At 44.7% G+C, this 23,321-nt stretch overlaps 1 protein-coding gene across 1 annotated transcript in view; it reads right to left on the reverse strand.

The window, feature by feature from the left end:
- Window positions 1-1,247: 1,247 nt before the first annotated feature.
- lipeb (lipase, hormone-sensitive b) overlaps window positions 1,248-23,321 on the reverse strand; it is a gene marked incomplete at its 5' end in the record, with an annotated part of 48,537 nt that continues 26,463 nt past the window's right edge. Inside the window, 5 exon segments of the mRNA XM_084444843.1 lie at window positions 1,248-7,253; window positions 7,583-7,858; window positions 8,069-8,277; window positions 20,654-20,815; window positions 21,171-21,398. Of these exon segments, the coding sequence (XP_084300969.1) occupies window positions 6,849-7,253; window positions 7,583-7,858; window positions 8,069-8,277; window positions 20,654-20,815; window positions 21,171-21,398 (1,280 nt within the window). The 3' untranslated portion in view covers window positions 1,248-6,848.

Here is a 23,321-nt window from a genome sequence, read left to right on the forward strand (position 1 = left end):
AAAATCACTATAACACAATTCTAAAACAGAAAACATGTTTCTAAAACTAAAAACACATCATTGACGCTCAGCACTGCTTCAGTATGGAGGGAGGATGGAGGGCTATTTCTGTTCTCCCAGAAGGGCCTGTTCTCTCACTTCAGTGAGCTGTCTGGCATTTCCATCCCACACAAGCTGCCAGCAGCCATTGAGCAAAGAAGCCAGACTATAATCGAGTACTTTGAACAACAAAAGGCAACATGAGTGGCTAGTCTTGGATGCCCATCAAGAAGACAATGGCAGCAAGGTCATCTGCATCATCCTATGCATCCTTGCCCACTGGCATCTTCCTAAAGACTAATAGTCTTGCACATACACACACACACACACACACACACACACACACACACACAGCCACGCATGCTCCCTCTTCCCACAGTTATCTTGTAAATTGCTCATGCGATACCATTTCTTCTGTTGATAAATGTGACCAGGTCTGGAGGTTTCATCCTGTCGGCAGTACTCAAAATGCGCTAGAGGGCAAAATACTTTTTGTGACGTTTCCTGTTTCAGACCGGCTGTAGGTCCGCTAGCCTTGTGTTATCTGGGTTTATCCCTTATCTTTGTCCAGAAACGGAAGTTGAACCAATTGCAGCAAAATGGCTAAAGTTACAGGAATCATCAGTGTAACTGCTTTAGCCACTGACCGCTACCATTAATGTTATGGAAGCTGCTGCTAGTTGTTGTGAGCTAATGAGCTAACTGGCTATCCCGCTCTTATTGTGCCGATGTGTCCAGGCGACAAGACCCATCTTAATTTATCAGACATTATTTCATCGTCATTTCAATTCACAGCTATTTCAGGGGCATGACTACCATCCATCCTACCAGTCCTGAAAAGAAACAGTCAGCTATGCACATAAGCCAGGCTGGACCTGGCCTGGTTTTCCTCTCGTCTCCTCTCATAGCCTACTCAGCCCAACATAGCATTTGCAACCAATGTGGTCAATATTACATTTATTTAGCTTATCAAACCACTCGTAAAAGTATGCTTTACAGCTTATTACAGTTGAGCACTGTGCACCCGAGGCCTACATTGGGCTATGAAATGAGGGTATGAATATGGGCTATGATTAGCCTAGCACGATTTATTCCTTCTGATTGAGACCCAAAATCATGCATATAGAACATCCTGAAATGTGGATTTCGGGACACAAGCAGGAGAGTTTTACACCAAGACAACATAAAAACCACAACTTCTCTGTGGGAGAATATTTATTCAATAAAAATCAACAGAAAGTAATAGTTTCCAGTAACATACTCATTTCATATCTGACAACATTCAGCAAACCCTGCAAAGTAACTGCAGGAGTCAAAATCAAATCTGAGGAATTAGGTTATAGGATGTGAAAATAAAAATACCTATACAGGAAATGTAATATTTAATATACAATCGTTCTTTTTATTTGCAGGTTTGCACTTGTGGTGTTTTAAAATGAAGGAAATGAAAATAAAGTAAACTGCTTTGCTTCCAGTCTTTCTATGGCTAATCTAGCTGTTCTGCTCCTTTACATCTCCATGGTTACAGTGGCTTGTGCTATGAAGTGCAAACGTCACTATTCTTTAATTGGGACTCAGGAATGGAGAAAAGGTTATTCCTACGAAAACACTCCTGAGTCACAATGTCAGTTGAATTCAAGCAAATGATTCTGATACCTGATTCTGATTAGATCTTTACTCCTAGAATGGTCTAAAGAAAAAACCCGAAAGAAAGCTCTTTGATACTTGGATACAAAATCTAGTCTTTAGATCTGAAAAGAAGCCATGTTATATAGAGATACTGTCTGAGACTAGTTGCTGGCATGTTCCACTGCATAGCTGCTCTTATAACAGTGCAGGTTTCTTGACCTCTACTGCTTCTGTTGGGAGCTGATATGTGGCTATCGGCCGTTCACATTGCACTGTGTTTTAGCTTAGCCTGGGGCTAAGATGGTCTCTAGTCAGAAAAGCCAATCAGAGTTAAGAGGTTGAGGTATGTTGTTCACCCTGCAAATTAAAAACACAAATAAGCAACACTGCATGACTCAAGTTTTTCAACCATTTTGCATTTCCATCAGCGCCTGGATAATATTGTGCATATAAATTTGTTCTGCATTGCACTCTCACTCTCTCACGCACACACAAAATCTATCATTAAAATACTGATCAAACATCTGAGTTAGAGCTCTAGCCTACAGAGGCAGGTCAGTGGTTGGACCACATTTGAAAGGGAAACTACAGGTCCCAATACTAGACCCTAAACTCCCTCCTCCACATCACCTTCACCTGCCTGCCTCTCACGTGCCTGGTCCCCAGGGACAGGGGCGCATGAGGAGGCTGTAGCAGTGGTGCAGTGATCCACCAAATTAAAAACTGGAACAATGTCACCAGTGCCATGATTATTTTTTGTTTGCCGTCACAATTCCCTCACAATCCACAAGTTTACATGGGGACATGTAGCTTAACTTTGTGAGACCATCCTGATTTTGCAAGCTCACATTCAGTTTCTCTCGCAAATCAGTCTGGATACTCTCCGTAGAGATCTGTTTGTGCCAGATCGGAAAACGATCTTGTCAAATCAGCGTTGGTTCTGAGGAATTTGAAATACAAACAGCTACGCTGGGCGGGTTTAGGTGTGATGACAGCGAGGAGCAGTTGAAGTTGGCGCGTAATAGACGGTGATAAGACAGATGGTCCAATCACCTGCGGAGAGTTCGCAAATGGTGATGCGAAGGAAACCATCTGACGTGTCAGATTTGTGATACCTGCTGCATGAGCCACATTCACCAGGGGGCGCTAGTGACCCATAAGCCCCCTCAGTCAGCGGCTGGGTGTGAACAGCCAACTCAGAGGTGTGGCTCCCAACTAATCCTCCTAGCACTGAGGAAGCTGCGGGCCAATGGGAACAAGTTGACAGGGATGGACGGTACTATACACACCATAGGTCAAAGGGCAGCCTCAGATACAATGTTCACAAGATGGAGCCATGCTAGTAGCCGTCAGTTGCACCAGCTCCTTTGTTTCTTGTTTCTGTTTATTGTATTACACTCATATATTTTTGTATATCTTTCACAACTGTTTTGTATATTTTGTACAATTAATACTGTATTACACTACTTTTTTTTTAATCCTGAATGTGCCTTTTTATTGTTGTTATGCTGCTGTAACAATTTTCCCCTGCGGATCAATAAAGTAAGTATCCATCTATCTATCTATCTATCTATCTGTCAGTCATATCAACACATACATGCAGACTCCTCCAGGGGGACTAACACACACACACACACGCACGCACAAACAGACAAAAGCAAAAGGTGCTGAGTGAACATAAAAACAGCAATATAAACAGTAAACACAAATATGAGAGAAAAAAGTAAACTACTTCCTTCCCCTTGACATCTCTCCTTAGTTCCATCACTCCACAAAAAATACTGTGGTAAGCATCTGAAGCATACGAGGACAGTGGCTGATCATCCTTTATCAGGGATTTTTTGGCGAGCATTCTTCTGAAGGGTGATTTTTCGCAGTTCTGGCTAAATCCTATTCATCACACAGGATGGATCGCTCTCCACAGACCTGGCAACCCAGGACTGGGACTAGGCCAGAGCAGGACAGGGTCAGTGTTGTTGCTGTAGGATCCAGAAATAGTGAGGGGTTAGGAGAGGACCACCATTTGAAGGACATTTCAGTCTCTCCAAAGTGCTTTAACCTCTGCGAATTATAAGTCACCTACACATGCAGCTTGGCCTATAAATAAATGAACCACTGATATCATGGTGTGGAGTACAGACTGTGTAGTACGGATTGTGTGTCCAAAGGACAAATTAGGTGACTGTTCAACACAGTTTTCTAGTCTCCCAGTCTGTAGCGTCTCAGGCCTGGATTACACTAATGCATATTTGCATGGCTTCATATTCGAACCGTGAAAAACATCTGTGATTTTACAGGTGTTTGGCACAGTTCCTGAAAAAAATCTCTGTTCATACGAACACGCCCGAAAAACGCATATCACACCACCATTTAAAGTCCACAAGGTGGCGGTAGTGCTACTTTATGGATGCAAGCCGCCGTTTAACACCACTAAAGAAAAAGATTCACTGGGCATGCGCGTGACAATATAAACAGGATGTAGACAAGAAGCAAACGCGCTGTTCTCTTAGCATCGTCTTTTCGTGGACTGACGATGAGGTGGCAATATCTTTCCCCCACACTCACGCCACTATGTTGAATGAATGAACCACTGGTAGTACGGCTGAAGATTTGTTTACCTTCTACCGGAAAGGGAAGTGTCGCGGGAACTTAGGTGTCTGCGTCATCATTTTTCAAAAGCCTCCCAGGTCCGCCCATTTACTCTACAATGCTCGGGGTGTATTACAAGGCCTCTGAAATCGAGGGCCGTTTTCGCCGGGGTAGTGAATTTGCTAGACGCAAACGGAGGAAAATTATTACTGTTTTCGGCTCATCTCAACGCCAGACACATAAGAGTTCTTTCGCTGATACTCTACGTGAGCTACGCTAACTACGTTACTGCAGATCTCTCTGTGGGTCTGGGACACTTCATGCAAAAATCTGGCGCTCAAATCCTGGCAATTCATTGGTTTCGCAGGAATACCTGCGACACCAATCAGTAACGACTTTAGAGATCAGACGTTCCCACTCATCGATATGCCCCGCCCATCTAACCTGTGCTAGCATCTCATTTGCTGCTACGACTTGTCACTCTTTCAATTTTGACCCGTCGATACGCCCTCAGAATACCAGCTTGGGCGGCGAAGTGGCACAAGCTGCGTTCCGAACCGCATACTTCTACTTCTTACTACCAGTACCTACTACAGCTGCCCTTAGAAAGTACGTACTTTGCAAGCAGTAGGCATCCAATTGGGACATACTACCTTGTCATAACATTGCGCCTTGAAATTTGCCCACATCCGTCGCTGTCCATAACGCGACATTCGTCTACAGCTGTCACGACTCGCACATGTGACGCACATTTCCGCTGCGATTGTGGGTCAGAATAGGCAGAGAAGCCTGCTGGCTTGCATACTGCAAAATACGACCGGATGTAGTAGGACATCCTGGTATTTTTGCCATACTGCATGTGGCATACTATGTATTGGGACATACTACATCCTGTTTTGGCCTACTATATAGTAGGGTAGTATGTGATTCGGAACGCAGCCACAGACTCTGATGTAGTATGCGGAGCGCAGCGATTCCATATTTGAGTCTGGAGAGAGACAGACTAGTTTGGGTCTAATACGCATTAGAGTAATCCAGACCTCCGTGTGACGAGCTCATCGTTCCACACGCTCTAGGGTCTTATATTCTGAAAGGGGGGCAGTGTAGTGATGCTGCAGTTCATGTAGATAGAGAAGAAAGTGGTACATTATGGAACTGCTAGTCTCGCGTAGCCAGACTTTTTCTCCACACTTGGTTTTGTGCTGTTCCGGCGCTGGAGGGTCTGGCTTCTGCGCCCGAGTCTGATCGCCCGCCGCTGGGATTGAGCAGCACCAATGAGAGGCTCATCTCAAAAACCTACATCCATTGAGCCAGACTACAGAGCTGTTTACGTAATCCCTACACGTTGGCAGGTCCAGGGCAGGGTTAGAACCAGCGTCTCCCGCCTCAGCACCGAATCACGGTGATTTGACTGTGAGGTGGCTGGAATGTGGCAGTGGCGAGGGAGCAGCTGCTCAGAGTGGCAGCGAGACAGAAACGTGTGCGCTTCTAACAGGTGTGTGTTGCTCGCCAGCATTGCTTCCCACCTCACTAGGTTTGATCTCACACCCTCCGACTTACAAACACATGTCAGCGACTTCCTGAAACTACTGCTACGCTGCCAAAAAGCCAGCGATTTAATTGCGCGGTCAGCCGGTATTTTGAAGTTGAACCAATTCACCTTGGTTACATGCACAACTAGAAAAAGCAACAGATTACTATAGGCTAAGAACATAATACCTCCTAACAAATGTGTACAACAAAAATAGCGATACATACTCATGATACATGATTAAAGTAGGAATAGAATACAAGGACATATATAGTACTATAAATAAAGTAATATAATTAATGCTATGGATTGATATAAAACTAGCATTTGCATTGACTAATACTAGCAAATCCACTTGTCCTCCTAAGTTTGTGGTTCTAGCACTGAGATCCTATTTAGGTAAAGACAACATAGTTAGCCCTCCACTTTGGGGCCATGTTGACTGCCACAGTGAGGAGTTCAACTTGATTTAGAGTGGCTGGCTAAAGAACAAGTGTCCATTTAGTTGTGATAGCTCAATGTGGAGCCTCATCATGTGACTTCTCCCGTCTTATTTAGGGTCTCAAATGGCCGTCTGCGCTCAGATAAACAGCCCATTCAGGACTCATCCCCCGGATGATGTGTGCTGCTTTATGTCCGAGCTCCAAAACACACACACACACACGAGTGCAGCCAGCCCCAAAGGCAAAGAGTGGGTGAGAGCTGGCTTTGGATCAAAGCATCTGCTAAATGACCTATTATTCAATGTAAGGGTTTGGTGTGTGTGTGTGTGTGTCATGGGTGGCTGTGTTTTGTCAGCCCGTGGGAGGAGCTTGTGCCGTGTGTGGGGTGCAGTGGAGCTAGCAGCTGTGGAAAGTGTGAAAGAGGCAGTTGTGTTTGGTATTCCCTCCCTAGACTCCATTCCTGGGAACTACCGTCGTCTTTCCTCAACTTCCCACTTCTCTCTCGGGTTACTTCCCATAGTTCAAATCTCTCTTTCATGACCTCTCTCTCTCTCTCTCTCTCTCTCTCTCTCTCTTTCCTCCTAGGGGAACAACACTCTTCCTCTTCTCAGCCACTTTTATGCCCCTATGCCTTCCACATCTGTCTGATTGTGAGTGACCACTCCAACTAGCTCCTCCCCTTCGGCAACATCCGCCCCTCCCCCTGCAGCCAACTCGCCCTCCTCTGTGGGTGGGGCGAAGACTTGCTCCGAGTCCCCCGTGAACACGGAGGAAGCCCGATTGGTCCGCTCCAGCTTGCGGTGTTTGCGCGGTTCCGGGGGCGTGTCCTTCTGGGTGAAGACCACCCTGATTCGCTCCACGCAGACTTTGGTGGCCTCGCGGGTCTCCCTGGAGATCTGGGACAGGCTCAGGAAGCCGTGGGGGAGGTCATCCACGATGCACAGGGTGACGGGCTGGTCCACGTTCCTCAGCCTTTTGGCAAACATGACCGAGTCGTCCAGCATGGGGTCTAACGCACAGGCCTGGAGGGAGGGGGGGAGGGGAGGAGAGAGAGAGGGGGAGGAAGGATAGAGAGAAGAACAACAATACATTTCTGGACAAACGTCAACAATTATAATTTAAATAAAAACCAAATAAAGTTTAAATAATTTAAACTGCCAAGCCCGCCGCCTGCCTGCCTATCTATCTATCTATCTATCTATCTAATCCATCCATCCATCCATCCATCCACCCATCCGTCCATCCATCCGTCCATCCATCCATCCCCCACCCCAACTCCTATTCCTCCACCCAATTCTATCGGTCTGTCGCTCTCCTCCCCAAACCCCCTCCATCCCTCCCTCTCTCTCACCACGATGTGTACGGGGGGCAGGCCTCGCAGCATGCTATCGGGCGCCAGCAGGGGGGAGCAGTAGGGGTCCTTGACCACGGGGGACCACTGCATCCTCATCTCCGCCGGCTGCTCCGTGCGCAGCGGCTCAAAGCCCAGGGGGAACTCCCGGTGGTTCTCCGGCCTCGCCCCCTCCTGGCCCGGGGGGGCGGGTATGGCCATGGAGGACAGGGCGCTGGACCAGGACGGGTCCTCCTCCTCCTCCTCCCTGGACAGGAAGAAGCTCACGTCCTCGGGCTGGGGGGGGACAAGACAAGAGGATCAAAGACCGTGAATCCAGCATGGTCAGCGGTCCACTGTCCATTTTCTCAGACGATAAAAACACTTCCTGTCTTCTCTCATCTTAGCTGAGACAAAGTGAAAACATGACGGTCGGGGCATCTGGTCTAAAGCTGATGCTGGGGTCTCGCTGTTACGCTGGAGTGGAAGGATGTGGGCGTGGCTTACCGTGCACGCGGCCAGCAGAGGCGCGCCGGGGGGCGTGGCGGCGGCGGCGGCACTGTTGCTGCCGCCGTGGGCGCTGTCCTGCAGGTCGTGGCAGGTCTGGCTCTTCAGAGACTCCTTCCTGGTGGAGAAGTCGCTGGGCTCGGGGGGAACGGGAGGGGCGGCGTGGGGCGAGCTGATGGACGCCTCCGACACGCTCTTCCTCACTGTGTCTGACAGAGGAGGAGGAGGACAGGGGGGTGGAGGAAGGGAGGGGTAGAGAGAGAGAGAGAGAGAGAGAGAGAAATAGAGTTTTTCATCCACAAACTGGCGCGTTGAATAGGACACAGTGCCCATGGAGCGTACACTGAGGAGCAAGTAATCCTGTTTGTTTGTTGTTTGTTTGTTTTATTTTCAGCCATCAAAAGGACAAACAACATGCGCAATCACATTTACACACAAAAATAACTTTGGTCCCGTAGCTGAAAAGGGGACAGGGAGAAGCAACAGCGTATCGGGGCCCGACCCCCGGCTCCAACACTCACATCAGCTGGCTCAGGGACACATACTTCCCTACTTAAATACTAACAAATACTACAAACAAATAATGAACGTACAATGAGAAATAAATAAAAGATAAAGTGCAAGAATGAATAAGTAGTTTGGTTTGTACATCGTCTTCCATACAGTACATAAAGTACAAACAATGCAATAATGAAAAGTACAATAAAGAATAATTTGTACTTTTTTGGTTTAAACATCAGCTGGCTCAGTGTATACATAGATCTAACATAATAACATATATGTATATATATACAGTATATGTGAATGAATACGTAAATGGATACGCAAGTAGATAAATAGTATGTATAGGTACTACCGCAAATAGATACGTAACTAGATACGTAAATAGATATGTAACTAGATACGCAAATAGATACGTAAATAAATAATATGTAAATAAACAGTATATATATAGATATGGTATGATAATATATAATATGATAATATAACAATAATAAACATGATAATAGATATTTATAGTTTATATATATTATTTATATAAATAAATATACAGTCTGGCTCATTCATTTCCTCCTCCTTAGGTATTAAGTTCTTTTTCATTCTGTGTTTAAATCGATTGATGTGTACTGTTCTGCAAGCCCTCGTCTAGCTCATTCCAGTGTCCAAGTGTCACTCCATACGATGTTATACACATGATCTGGAGAGTGGGACGAGCCTGTGGTTTCCTGATATTGAGAGTGGTCTTCCTGAGTCATATCTCCCCTCGTTATTGTGGAATAAGTTTTGTACATTGCTCGGTAGTAGTTTATACCTTGTACATAATTTGGACAGTTTTGAATTTAATTAGGTCTGGTAGTTTCAATATATTTGATTTCAGGAATAGGCTATTTGTGTGATCACCGTAACCGACATTGTGTAGCACTCTCAGGACTCTCTCTCTTCTGTAGTGTGCACAGTGTGTAACTCTCAGGGCTCTCTCTCTTCTGTAGTGTGCACAGTGTGTAGCTCTCTCAGGGCTCTCTCTCTTCTGTAGTGTGCACAGTGTGTAGCTCTCAGGGCTCTCTCTCTTCTGTAGTGTGCACAGTGTGTAGCTCTCTCAGGGCTCTCTCTCTTCTGTAGTGTGAAGTGTGTATCTCTCAGGACTCTCTCTCTCCTGTAGTGTGCACAGTGTGTAACTCTCAGGGCTCTCTCTCTTCTGTAGTGTGCACAGTGTGTAACTCTCAGGGCTCTCTCTCTTCTGTAGTGTGCACAGTGTGTAACTCTCAGGGCTCTCTCTCTCCTGTAGTGTGCACAGTGTGTAACTCTCAGGGCTCTCTCTCTTCTGTAGTGTGCACAGTGTGTAACTCTCAGGGCTCTCTCTCTCCTGTAGTGTGCACAGTGTGTAGCTCTCAGGGCTCTCTCTCTTCTGTAGTGTGCACAGTGTGTAACTCTCAGGGCTCTCTCTCTTCTGTAGTGTGCACAGTGTGTAACTCTCAGGGCTCTCTCTCTCCTGTAGTGTGCACAGTGTGTAGCTCTCTCAGGGCTCTCTCTCTTCTGTAGTGTGCACAGTGTGTAGCTCTCAGGGCTCTCTCTCTTCTGTAGTGTGCACAGTGTGTAACTCTCAGGGCTCTCTCTCTTCTGTAGTGTGCTCAGTGTGTAACTCTCAGGGCTCTCTCTCTTCTGTAGTGCACAGTGTGTAACTCTCAGGGCTCTCTCTCTTCTGTAGTGTGCACAGTGTGTAACTCTCTCAGGGCTCTCTCTCTTCTGTAGTGTGCACAGTGTGTAACTCTCAGGGCTCTCTCTCTTCTGTAGTGTGCACAGTGTGTAGCACTCTCAGGGCTCTCTCTCTTCTGTAGTGTGCACAGTGTGTAACTCTCTCAGGGCTCTCTCTCTTCTGTAGTGCACAGTGTGTAACTCTCAGGGCTCTCTCTCTTCTGTAGTGTGCACAGTGTGTAACTCTCTCAGGGCTCTCTCTCTTCTGTAGTGTGCACAGTGTGTAACTCTCAGGGCTCTCTCTCTTCTGTAGTGTGCACAGTGTGTAGCACTCTCAGGGCTCTCTCTCTTCTGTAGTGTGCACAGTCTGTAACTCTCTCAGGGCTCTCTCTCTTCTGTAGTGCACAGTGTGTAACTCTCTCAGGGCTCTCTCTCTTCTGTAGTGTGCACAGTGTGTAGCTCTCAGGGCTCTCTCTTCTGTAGTGTGCACAGTGTGTAACTCTCTCAGGGCTCTCTCTCTTCTGTAGTGTGCTGTGAATGAATTTCAAGTCTCAACAAAGTGTTCTGTTTTCCCCCTGGACTGTAATTCTAAACCTTGTAGTTCGTTCTCATAGATCAGTCTGTCAGAACTACAAATCCCTCCCTGTGTGACATCACTTCCCTGTCTTCCCCCTGAAACTGTCACTTCCTCTTCTCCTGTATAAACCCCCGACCCCTCCTCACTACTCTCACTCTTGCCTGGAATCACTTCCGGTGCGAGGGTCCGTTTCTGCAGAATCGTATTAAGAATAAAACTACTGTCTTTATTTAAAACCAGCTTGATCGACCACTCAGCGTGTTCTTTGACAATCTAACTAAAATAAGGATAAAAATCCTTTACAATATGGCGACGAGGAAAAAGAGAATTGAGTCACTTTAGGGACATCTGCCGGTTTTTCAGCGAGCTCAGGAGGAGGAACGTGGGCCCACGTCAACTTTATAGTTGCGGAACGACTCCGGGGCACCGTCGTAGCATGGGGGTGTACTTTCCCAGAGCCTGCTGTTCCGAGGCTCGCTGAGAAACCTGGTACGTTGAGAATCTAAATCATAGTGGTACGATTGTGTTTTTCAGCTGGAGACATTGACCGTAGTTTTATTCGCACCGGTTGTTGTATGTATTTCCTGGTTGTTGTTCTTAAAGCCGGTTGTTGAACCGCATGCCCGCTTAAAAGCCTATATATCTTAACCAGGGTTAGGTTTTTGTTAGCGACGCATTTACAGCGTTTCAGTACTAAATAGTGGAGTACTACACAACGTTATTACTCTCGAAAAGCCTTCTCTTTTGAATTTTTGGTTTTGGGATCCGCGTTTCGGGGGGTTGCCGCGACTCGACGGGGCTTTTGTTGTTTTAAGGCTCGTTATTTTGTTTTTTGTACTCCTGTTGTGAAGGGCATGACACGGAGGTGGCTGTTACACTTCGAGAACTTTTAAACCCCGGGTGATTTGCTTTTTGCTAAGTAAGTTGAGTAGGCCTTGTTTTGTTTCATTGTGTTTGTCTTGTCTTGGGATTTCAGATCCTGTTTTCTGGGTCTTTGTTTAGTGTTGAACTTCTGTACATGCTAGCTACGGTTTGGTTGTGCATTTAAGTGTCTGTTGTGCTGGCTTTGTTTGGTGTTGTGCTGGCTTTGTTTTGTGTTAAGTGTTGGGGTTATTTTGGGATTTCTACGGCACTCTGTGCTCATCCTTTGTTCTTTTAATTCTGCTCCAAGCTACGTCTCTTGTATTTCTGTTAGGTTGGTTTTTGTCCTTTTATTTCATTGCTTAGCTTCCCTGTGCTAGCTAGTTCATCCACATGGTTGGTTCCACATGTTGATTAGCCCACGTGCTTAGCTAACTTTGTGCGCACGTGGTTTGACTTCCTGTTTTGCTGCTTGTGGAAAAAAAAAAGAGAGAGGTCCTGTTTTTCCTCAACCATTTTGAGGATCCACCATTTTGGTTTCTGAAGTCTGCCATTTTGAAAAAAAAAAAAAAAAAAAAAAAAACAACCCTCTCAACACAGCAGTTATTGTTTTTTTACTGTACTTTTGACATTTGTTTGTATTTGTAAAATGGGAACTACTGCTAGTACACCAAAAAGGGAACCTTTACTGGGCGCTGCCAAGATAGTGGCATTAAAGTATGATCCGAGTGTGTGTGAGCAAATTACTTTATGGGCTAAAAATAGTGATTTTCCTGTCTCTGGTACACTGTCTGTTAAGTTGCTAGGGAAAGTTAAGAGACAGCTTAAGGAGTTTCAATTAACTAAGCTAGGTAGGAAGTCAGAGAATGCCATTAACTGGTCTCACTTTCTTGCCTGGGAGACAGCTGCAAATGACTCAATTGATAGAGCTGAAACTGCCCGCAACAAAAGGGAGGCTTGGAAGAACTCTGTCACTGCTAAAGCTGTTTATGTTAAGAAATTAATTCCTCCTTCAGACAACGACGACTTTTTAGAACCGTGTCGTTTATATCCTGATCCAAATGCGGCCGTCCCTATTCCAGTCCCTCAGGCTCAGCAGGGCATCGTCCCTCCTCCAGGCCATGTGCTGCCCCCCCCTCTTCCAGTCCCGACACTTCAGCCAACCTCCATGGTTCACCACACCCCCCCTGCTCCTGCATTGTTACGGTTTACGACCCCTATTGCTGGTCCGTCATCTGTCCCCTCTCAGCATGTCCCCTCTCAGGTTTCACATCTTCCCTCTCCCTCATCTTTAGCTGGATCTCCTTTTGGAGCCCACTCCCAAACTCCTTGGTTGTCTCAGATGTCACCCCCTCCAGGTTATTATTCTCATAGCAGTACTCCTGCAGGGAGTGATGTTAACAGTCAGTCTAAATTGGCTATTTCCTTCCCTGGAACTTCCCTTTCTACTGGCTCATCCCCTTCATTGACTGACTCTATGACTCCTGATGACACCTCAGCCAAAGTCTCACCTCCTTTATTGACTCCCCCTGATACTACTCAGCATTGTCATCACTGCGGCCGCAAAGGGCACTACCGGAGGGAGTGTAGACTATACGCTAAAAAGCATAAGTCTCCCCCTGATCAATGGGGTCCAGCACCCCCCAAATGAGGTCTCTGTCAGTTCTCCACAGGGAGATGGATACTGACTAGATGGGACAGATAGGTTTCTGTAGGGACGTCTAGGGAGAGTGAGGGTGTACGTGACAGGGTGGAAAGAAAGAAAAAATGATGATAAAAATCATTCATATTTGCCAATATCTTAGTCTGATACATTTGTCTGACAACCCAATTTTGAGAATTTTGTTTTGTTTAAGATTTCATGTTTTACTGATTTCAGATGCACATTCATTGGTTTTGAGTTTTACAGAGAATTGACGTTCCTGGACTACCGGATAAATGCCAAACCGGTTGGAACCGCAAGTATTTTAATAATTTGAAATGACTGCCACTTAAAGTTGTGTTAGATGTTGATAACTTCAAACTCAATTCACTGTATTGTCATGTTAACTTAATATGCTCAGATACATATTCTTGAAAAGAAAAAAGAAAAAGAAAAGACATCACTCCAATTTATCAAAACTGCGGTCTATGATTTATTTTGTTATGTTTATGTGCCTCCGGCGCATAATTTCTAAGAATTGGTGTTACCCACAAGAGTGGTGAGAAATTGAAATGTCTTTTATTTTGTCTGTCTTTTATTGTATGTAAACTGCCCATGCAGCTCTGTCTGTGCGTCTGACGGCCCACAGAGACAGCTGCATGGTAAAACAAATGTGTCACGTATTATTTCTGAAGTTTGGTTACAGAGTAGACACAGGCACGGGACGAGAGATGGAGGCTGCCCCAAGAATTGGATACAACCGGGGTAACCGACTTCCCATTTAGATGGGCTGACACCTTGGTTCGTGGGGACGCTGGTCAACCGCCTCACCCCCACGTTGCCCAACTGACTGTGGGTAAGAGATAGATATGATCTAGGCTAAATTTAAGAATAGTAACCAAGTGGTTGTCAGACCCAAGGAACCATCACGTCCTAAAGCGTGCTCATAACCCTCTGTCCTCAAACGCAGAAATGTGGTTATTGAAATTGAGCTCAACTTATAACACCCCTAGTGTTCTTTTGAGAGCGGTTTAGATAAATTATATTTGTTCATGGTTTGAGAACCCCATAATGAAGCTATTCATTTATTGTTTTGGTTTGAGTAATGCATTTTTTCCATTTGTTCACCCTGATTTAAGGGAATTTTTGTTTTCACCATTAGAGGGCGCTGTTTTACATAATGTGTTGGCGCTCCCCTTTTTAAATGATTATTTTGAATAACAATTTCTTGTTAGAAACAAGGACTCATGGTTTGATGATACGAATATGTTGTTTTATTTTAGGAAATGGCCATAGAATTTCTAAGACCTAAATCTAATTGGTGCGTGAGCAGGTTAATTACCTTGGTCACTTAATAATGATAAATAAACAAAGGCCCTGCTTGGGACTAGGCTACTGCAGAGTCTATCCCTGATTTAGCAGACAACCCTCATTAGACAAAAGCTAGCTCCACTTGACAGGATTACATGGACTGACGAGCCCGACTGGTTTTAACGATGACTAATGCACTCTGTTTAAGTATTTCTGACTAAAAAGACTTGACTCTGTTAAAAGGACTTGGGTCCTACTTGAAACCAGTGGCAACTACCACTGATGCTGTTTTAGACATAGTAGCACTGCGCACGCTATTTTGTCCATGTCCTGCATGTTGTGACTATTCATAATTTACATCGCACCTACACACAGCGTGGCTGCTGCTTTAATAAGAATGAACTGTTGACCGTACATTTCAAAGATGCACTGTTCTTAACTCTGCTTCCTCCTCCAGAAGGCGGAGAGACATGACTCAACATATTGACCGAGATCAATTAAGCCACGCTCAAACCTCTCAGATATTCTCCTCTCACTCTGAATTTGAATGTGAATGAATGCTCATTTCATAGTTAGCATAACCTATACTGCATATTCCATGCTTTCATTATGTTTTCAAATTAGCACACTGACCAGATCATGTTTCAAAAAAGAGGGGGAGTAAAGGATGTTATCAAGTTAATTGGTTGTTGCTAATGAAACAGACTAGTAGTAGTGAAGAAGGTAATGAAGAAGTTGAATTGAAGGTAGTGAGGAAGTTGAATTGAAGGTAGTGAGGAAGTTGAATTGAAGGTAGTGAGGAGGTTGTAGTTGAAGGAAATTAGAAAGTAGTTGAAAGAACGAGATGCAGAGCTGAAGAAGAAACTTAATGTGTAATATTTTAAGATGGTGGCAAAGGCCAAGCTCCTATTGAAACCTCTGATCCTGTGTCCAGTATGGCTGCTGATCCTGTGTCCAGTATGGCTGCTAACTCCGCTGCTAAAAGCTGCGGTCCGGTCCTGTTTTGTCTAGGCTGTCTCTCATCTGTGGATTCACAGGTCTGCCGACCTGAGAGAGCCGACCTGCATCATTTCCAACCAGGCCAATGGGTTGTAAGCAGAGACCTGAAACCAGAGTGCCCGTTGGCTGGGCCCGTACCAGTTCCTGCTGCTAACTCAGACGTAGCAGAGAGGACTTTGCGGGTACACGCCAGCCACTGCAGGCTGGTTCCAAACCAGGACGAGGCACCCGGCCTGAGAATTCCAACAACCAAGATGCAATATCCTGTGTCACCACCAGGGCGAAAGCTCACTCTCTGGTCTCAGATGAGGAATCAGACAAAGAGTAACGCCTCATTGCTGTCAGGATGACAACTCTGACCACCACTTCAGCAAAACACAATCATGGGCCACCACACTGTGGCTTCCTCTGAGGAGGAGCTATTGAAAGAAGTGACCTTGCCTGTCACCTCCTTCTCAGGATCATTATGGCAACGTGGACAAGCGTTTGTCCTATTTGAATGTTGCACTCCACTTGACTGTTGAGACGAAGATGAATGGAAAATACTACATTCTGCATATATAAGATTTGAAAGCAACAGAGATTTCCAGGTTATACTGTTGAAACTGTGACTGGAGTTTAGTTTAGAGTGGGTGTAGAAGTATTGAAAATTCATAATTATAAAGTTGATCTTTGTAGAAGCTGTTCCAGACTATTCTCAGGGGACTGTGTTTAACTGTGTTTAACTGCTATGCACCTAACTACATCAACCAAGTATTAAAATGAAGCCTAACAGAATTGCATCCACAGGGCTGAACTTGAAAAGCGAGTTAAACAATTTGAAGTGACCTCTTCAATACATCACAGCATGTATTAATATTTTCAGATACAACACATAGATTAGGACGAAATTAATGTTTTAAGCAGATTTATGAGATGTGAAATTAAGGTTCAGAGAGCCATTCCAAATGGCGTATTTTTGAGCTATAGTGAAATAGCGTATTCAACTTTAAATTGCAACAGTGTCATATGAATGTTATCTTGCTCATGTAATGTCCAGGAGTAAGAAGATTGATCACACTCAAATGCAGGGAATTCATCAGCAATCAAATTAGACACCTTAGAGCTGTCTCGAATTTTCAATTTAGTTTCAGTATATTATTTCTCTCATGAACGCATGACACATGATCGCACAATACCAAGTAATTTCAGCCTTAGCTACAGAAGTAAATTACATGGAAAAGATTGTGCTACAAAATAGACTTCCCTTAGAGACAATACTGGCTATATCTGCTGTTCGGTTAGTTCAGATCCTGGATATTCTCAAATATGTGTGTTTTCAGTTGTATGTTCTTCATCGTTATTATTTTTTAGATATTCTTAAGTGTATGTTTAAATGCTGTTCCAGATATGCCTATGCTGCCTAAATAATGATAGAAAAAGTTAAATTAACTATTAATTCAATTCAAGATAATGATGTCTGTGCCATTGACATTGACTATTTGGAATATTTTGATACATAATCTGTTGGTTCTTATTTGAATTTAAGGGTTTTCTTCTAAAATAAAGATGTTTTTTTCCCACTCAGTCATGAATATATGATGTCTTAGATTAATAATCATGTTATCTTTTTACCTTGCTTATGCCAAATTAAGGTGAGGAGTGTTGGTACGTGATTGCATATGAGAAGAAAAAGATCTTGGAGTGTTAAATAACTTGAGTTTGTTAAATCTTTATTATGCTCCACCTAGTGGAGAAATAGATTACTTCCTTTCCATATGTGTAGAATAGGGTTTTTGCCAAAGATGTTGGATTATTTTTATGATAGGCCTATTTTATAATTTGATTTCACATTGTTGATTCTTTCATTTCTATTATAGTTGTGGATATTTAATCCACAAAGTGGGGAATTGTGAATGAATTTCAAGTCTCAACAGTGTTCTGTTTTCCCCCTGGACTGTAATTCTAAACCTTGTAGTTCGTTCTCATAGATCAGTCTGTCAGAACTACAAATCCCTCCCTGTGTGACATCACTTCCCTGTCTTCCCCCTGAAACTGTCACTTCCTCTTCTCCTGTATAAACCCCCGACCCCTCCTCACTACTCTCACTCTTGCCTGGAATCACTTCCGGTGCGAGGGTCCGTTTCTGCAGAATCGTATTAAGAATAAAACTACTGTCTTTATTTAAAACCAGCTTGATCGACCACTCAGCGTGTTCTTTGACAATCTAACTAAAATAAGGATAAAAATCCTTTACAGTGCACAGTGTGTAACTCTCAGGGCTCTCTCTCTTCTGTAGTGCACAGTGTGTAACTCTCAGGGCTCTCTCCCTTCTGTAGTGTGCACAGTGTGTAGCTCTCTCAGGGCTCTCTCTCTTCTGTAGTGCACAGTGTGTAACTCTCAGGGCTCTCTCCCTTCTGTAGTGTGCACAGTGTGTAGCTCTCTCAGGGCTCTCTCTCTTCTGTAGTGCACAGTGTGTAACTCTCTCAGGGCTCTCTCTCTTCTGTAGTGTGCACAGTGTGTAGCTCTCTCAGGGCTCTCTCTCTTCTGTAGTGTGCACAGTGTGTAACTCTCAGGGCTCTCTCTCTTCTGTAGTGTGCACAGTGTGTAGCTCTCTCAGGGCTCTCTCTCTTCTGTAGTGTGCACAGTGTGTAACTCTCAGGGCTCTCTCTCTTCTGTAGTGTGCACAGTGTGTATCTCTCTCAGGGCTCTCTCTCTTCTGTAGTGTGCACAGTGTGTAGCTCTCTCAGGGCTCTCTCTCTTCTGTAGTGCACAGTGTGTAGCTCTCTCAGGGCTCTCTCTCTTCTGTAGTGTGCACAATGTGTTTGTTGTGGTTTTATAAGTGTTTCCTCAGACTTCCACACAGTAGTTTAAGTAAGGCAGGATCATGGTGCAATAAAGTATATGTAGCGCTCTTTGTTTCAGGATGCGTCGTGCCCTACTCATGACTGCAATACTCTTGGCCATCTTTGTCCTGACATGTTTTATGTGGAGTTTCCAGCAGAGTTTATGGTGTTATATAACACCACGGAATTTACTTTCGTAGACTCGTTCAATGTCAGTGTTGTCTATTTTCAAGAAGATGTTGGGTGGAATCACTCGGTTACCAAAGACCATGAATTTTGTTTTGGTCAGGTTTAAGGATAATTCATTTTCATTAAACCAATTTTTCAGTCTGTTCATTTCTACTGTAACGGTCTGTACCAACTGTTGGATGTTCTCCCCAGAACAGAATATATTGGTGTTGTCTGGAAAGAGCACACATCTTAGTGTTTGAGACTGTACATAAATCATTTATGAAATAAAATGAACAGCTTGGGTCCAATAACCGATCCTTGTGGAACTCCACACGTAATGTTCGTTCGTGATGATTTATTTTCACCAATCTGAACAAATTGCTGTCGGCCCTGGATATAGCTCTCGAGCCAATCAGCAGCAACTCTTCTGATCCCATAATGTTCCATTTTTCTAAATAATATTTGGTGGTCGATGGTATCAAATGCCTTTTTTAAATCAACGAATACACCTATTGAATAATTATTGGTAATTTCTTCCGTCAAGTCCATTAAGGCCATTGCTGGTGATCTCTTGGCTCTGAACCCATACTGGTGTTCAGACAGCAAGTTATGCTTCTCAGTAAAGTCATCTACTCTTTCCACAAACAGCTTTTCGAGGATTTTAACGAACTGGGGGAGCAGGGATATTGGTCTGTAGTTGGTGAATTGTTGCTTGTCATCGGCTTTGAAAATCGGTATCACTTTTGCCATTTTCATTTCATCAGGAAATGTACCATTGGATAGTGATAGATTTCAGATGTGGGTCAAGGGTTTAGCAATCATGTCTATAATGTTTTGGATGAATGTCATACTTATGTTGTTACAGTCAGTCGCTGTTGTTTTTGCATTTGCTGACAGTATCCAATACCTCCTGCTCCTCCACCTCCTCAAGAACAGAGAACTGGGCTCACAGATCCCCCTAGTGTTTTATGGCGTACTTCCACCTGGCTTTGTTTGGATTTCGTTGGCCAGTTTTGGTCATCCATGTCATCAATTGTTGTGTTCTTTTCATCAAAAAGTCTGGGATAATCAGCAGGCCATGAGCCCTTCCTCATCGTTTCATTTAGAATACTCCATAATCCTTTGGTGTTATTTTTTTTATTTTCTAGGGCAGTATTATAATAATAGTTCTTACTAGGTCTCATAATAATACTTATTTTTGTATATTTTATATCTATTTTCTGTCTCTGTGGTTCTATGTGTTTTACATGCATTCTTTAGCCCTGTGGTTAGCCAGGGTTTTGTTGAGACCTTACTTTTGTCTATATATTTAATAATAAGGCAGTTTCTATTACATAAGTGGTTAAATATGCTCAGGAATCATTCCACAATGTGATTGGACAACAAGCGGCAGGAGGGGAGGGAAAGGGGTGTGGTCAGCGTGGCTGAGGGGGAGATTTCAAATGTGGTGTCATGGCGATGTACTGTACCATGAGAACCAACCAATGGTTCTTGAGCCTAGTGGCCCATAGGGGAGGAGCCTATCTCCTGGTTCTTTCGTGAGAGACCGCTCGATGTACAAACACGCCCCCTGGACTAGTGTGGCGATAAGCGCGCCCCTCACACCCCCTGGTCCCAACACAGCTGTCAGATGCGTCCCTCATGGGTGGTCTGCTCTCAAAGCCGTTCTCTCACCGAGCTCTTGAATAAAGAATCGTCCAGATCACGGCGTTTAATGTGCGCCTACTGACTACACACATCAAATGACTCTCGGCGGTTTGTACCGTATGCTTCCGGTTTCGCGTGCGTGACAGAAACCCACGAATAGAGCAATGAACGCTCTATTCACCCGACTCGCTCGATCGGATATTAGATGGAATTGTTACAAGGGTGTTGGGAGGCGATAGGCTAGATTCTGAAGCTCCTCCAGGGTAGCGCAAAGACAAGTTCAGATGTTCAGTGCACGCGTGAAAGGCACAACACACACAAACACGCACATGCACACGCACACACACACACACACACACCTGTACTAGTGACTGCTGTTGCTGCGGAGGCTTTGCTGGGGTCCAGTAAGGAGTGGATCCAGTTGGAGGCTCCCTGTTTGAAGTCTCTCAGCATCATGGCCGTGTCTCTCCTCACCGTACTCAGGGCGCTCTCCTTCTCCACCTGCCTCTCTGCCTCGGGCTCTGGAGGGGGGGGGGGGGGCAGATATATCCCTCATCACGAAAAATACAGTCTGCACAACAGAAATATGCTCCCAGGATTTTTAATTGACACCGAGGTGAGGTTTCGGGCTTCTTCAGTGTTCAGAAGAAGAAGACCTTGTAGCCCGAAACATCACCTCGGTGTCAATTAAAAATCCTGGGAGCATATTTCTGGCAGCATATTTCTAGCAGCCAGTTTTAAACATTTTGGATGTGCGTGCCTCTGTCCATTTCCTTCAGATATCCCTCGCTGAGGGGCGGCATGACGTCCAAATAATTCAATAATATTTTATTCCTCTCTCTCTCTCTCTCTCGACTCTCACACACACACACACACCTGCGTAGGCGCTGAGGCACCTGGCGAGCACGCTGAGCGGCAGCATGGGGTCCATGAGCGAGAGCAGGCGGGAGGGCGAGGCGTAGGCGGTGAGCAGGGTGGCGGGGTAGGCCGCCACGATGCCATCTGGCATCCTCACGCCGTGCGCCGCCGCCCGCATCGACGTGGTCACGCACAGGTTCCCACCGGCGCTGTCCCCCGCCAGACACACCAGCTCCCCCGTCCAGCCTGGAGGAGAGGAGGACGGGGTGAGAGGACATAGAACATACCGGAACACAGTTAGTTCAAAGTTAGAACCTCGAGCTAGTGACTAATCCCCCTATCGGATGCTCAAATAGGTTGGTCCCTGTTACACACAGTGACGTAGCTGAGCTCAGTGTGAAGTCCGCCTTCCTGCCAGACAGTCACCTGTATGTGTCTCTGGTACAAAAGAAAATATTCTGATTCACAGCACGTCGTTTGTAACTTGCAATACGAATTATATAGGCCATCATCAGAAGAGATATCTGTCTCTCGATCGCTCTCGGAGCAGGTATTGCGCAACACAGAGCAGGTATTGCGAAACAGCCAGACGCGCCAAGCAGAGACCCGCTCTGAGAGACGGAGAGAATGAGACTGAGACAGACTGAGTCTTTTTCTGTGAGGGAGGAAACACAATCTTTTCAATATTTCAATGCTTTCCAGTGCTGAATCACAAATTATGCATTTAAACAGTGCACATGAAAATAAATCTAAATAATTATTATTTTTTCCCTAAAATAGCCCAACGAATTGTAGGCTACATTTGAAAATGTTCGGCCTGGTGTAGGCTGCGGCCTACAGGCAAAAAAATAAATGTGTCGATACTGCAAAATGGTTTCATTTGAGCTGACCACTACACAACTGATTTAATCATTTCAATAATATCAGGTTGCTTTGAATGTTACGAATTAGTTGAAACTGAGGTAGCGATTTGCAAGCTGGTAGCCTCCAGTCTGGGGAAGCGCTGGGTCTTCCTGCGCCACCACAGAACTGGGTCTGCTCAGTGGGATAAGCACTTCAGTATCGCTCCAGCTCATGTTGAGTTGATGGCTCCTCTTCCCCAAAGAAAGACCTGCAGGACTATTCTTTATTTTTATTTATTTGCCCCGTTTTACATTATTCTATGTGTTTTTTTGGACCAATGTTTGAATAAAATCTGTCTTCAAATTGACATCGTCGGTCTTATTAGCCTAATTTAAGATACGGTAACTAGGTCAGGGGTGCCATTGCCACTAAAGTGTGCTCACATTAACATGTGTGCAAATATAGCCATCGGTTTGAGAAAGACTGCAACAATGGGAACATGCATATGACTGAACCCCCAGAGTGACCCATCCATGCGCCCGGCCACCAGGGGGAGCCAGTATGAAATAACTATACGCCTGAGTACTGAGTGAGGTGACTGTAATTATTTAAATCTTTTTATAAAATCTTTTTTAACAATCAAATTATATTAGCCTAAATTTAGTTTAGCCGACTAGTATTTCCTAAACGACTATCAGAAGCTGCAGCGTGTAGTCATATAAACGACTATCAGAAGCTGCAGCGTGTAGTCATATAAACGACTATCTGAAGCTGCAGCGTGTAGTCATATAAACGACTATCAGAAGCTGCAGCGTGTAGTCATATAAACGACTATCAGAAGCTGCAGCGTGTAGTCATATAAACGACTATCTGAAGCTGCAGCGTGTAGTCATATAAACGACTATCTGAAGCTGCAGCGTGTAGTCATATAAACGACTATCTGAAGCTGCAGCGTGTAGTCATATAAACGACTATCTGAAGCTGCAGCGTGTAGTCATATAAACGACTATCTGAAGCTGCAGCGTGTAGTCATATAAACGACTATCTGAAGCTGCAGCGTGTAGTCATATAAACGACTATCTGAAGCTGCAGCGTGTAGTCATATAAACGACTATCTGAAGCTGCAGCGTGTAGTCATATAAACGACTATCTGAAGCTGCAGCGTGTAGTCATATAAACGACTATCTGAAGCTGCAGCGTGTAGTCATATAAACGACTATCTGAAGCTGCAGCGTGTAGTCATATAAACGACTATCTGCGCACATCCCTAATATGGGCCAAAACAAGACAGATGGGAGAGGGATGAGAGATGAGCTACATGGATGA

The sequence above is a fragment of the Borostomias antarcticus genome (genome assembly GCF_949987555.1).
Source record: "Borostomias antarcticus genome assembly, chromosome: 10".
In the NCBI taxonomy this organism is placed as follows: Eukaryota; Metazoa; Chordata; class Actinopteri; order Stomiiformes; family Stomiidae; genus Borostomias; species Borostomias antarcticus.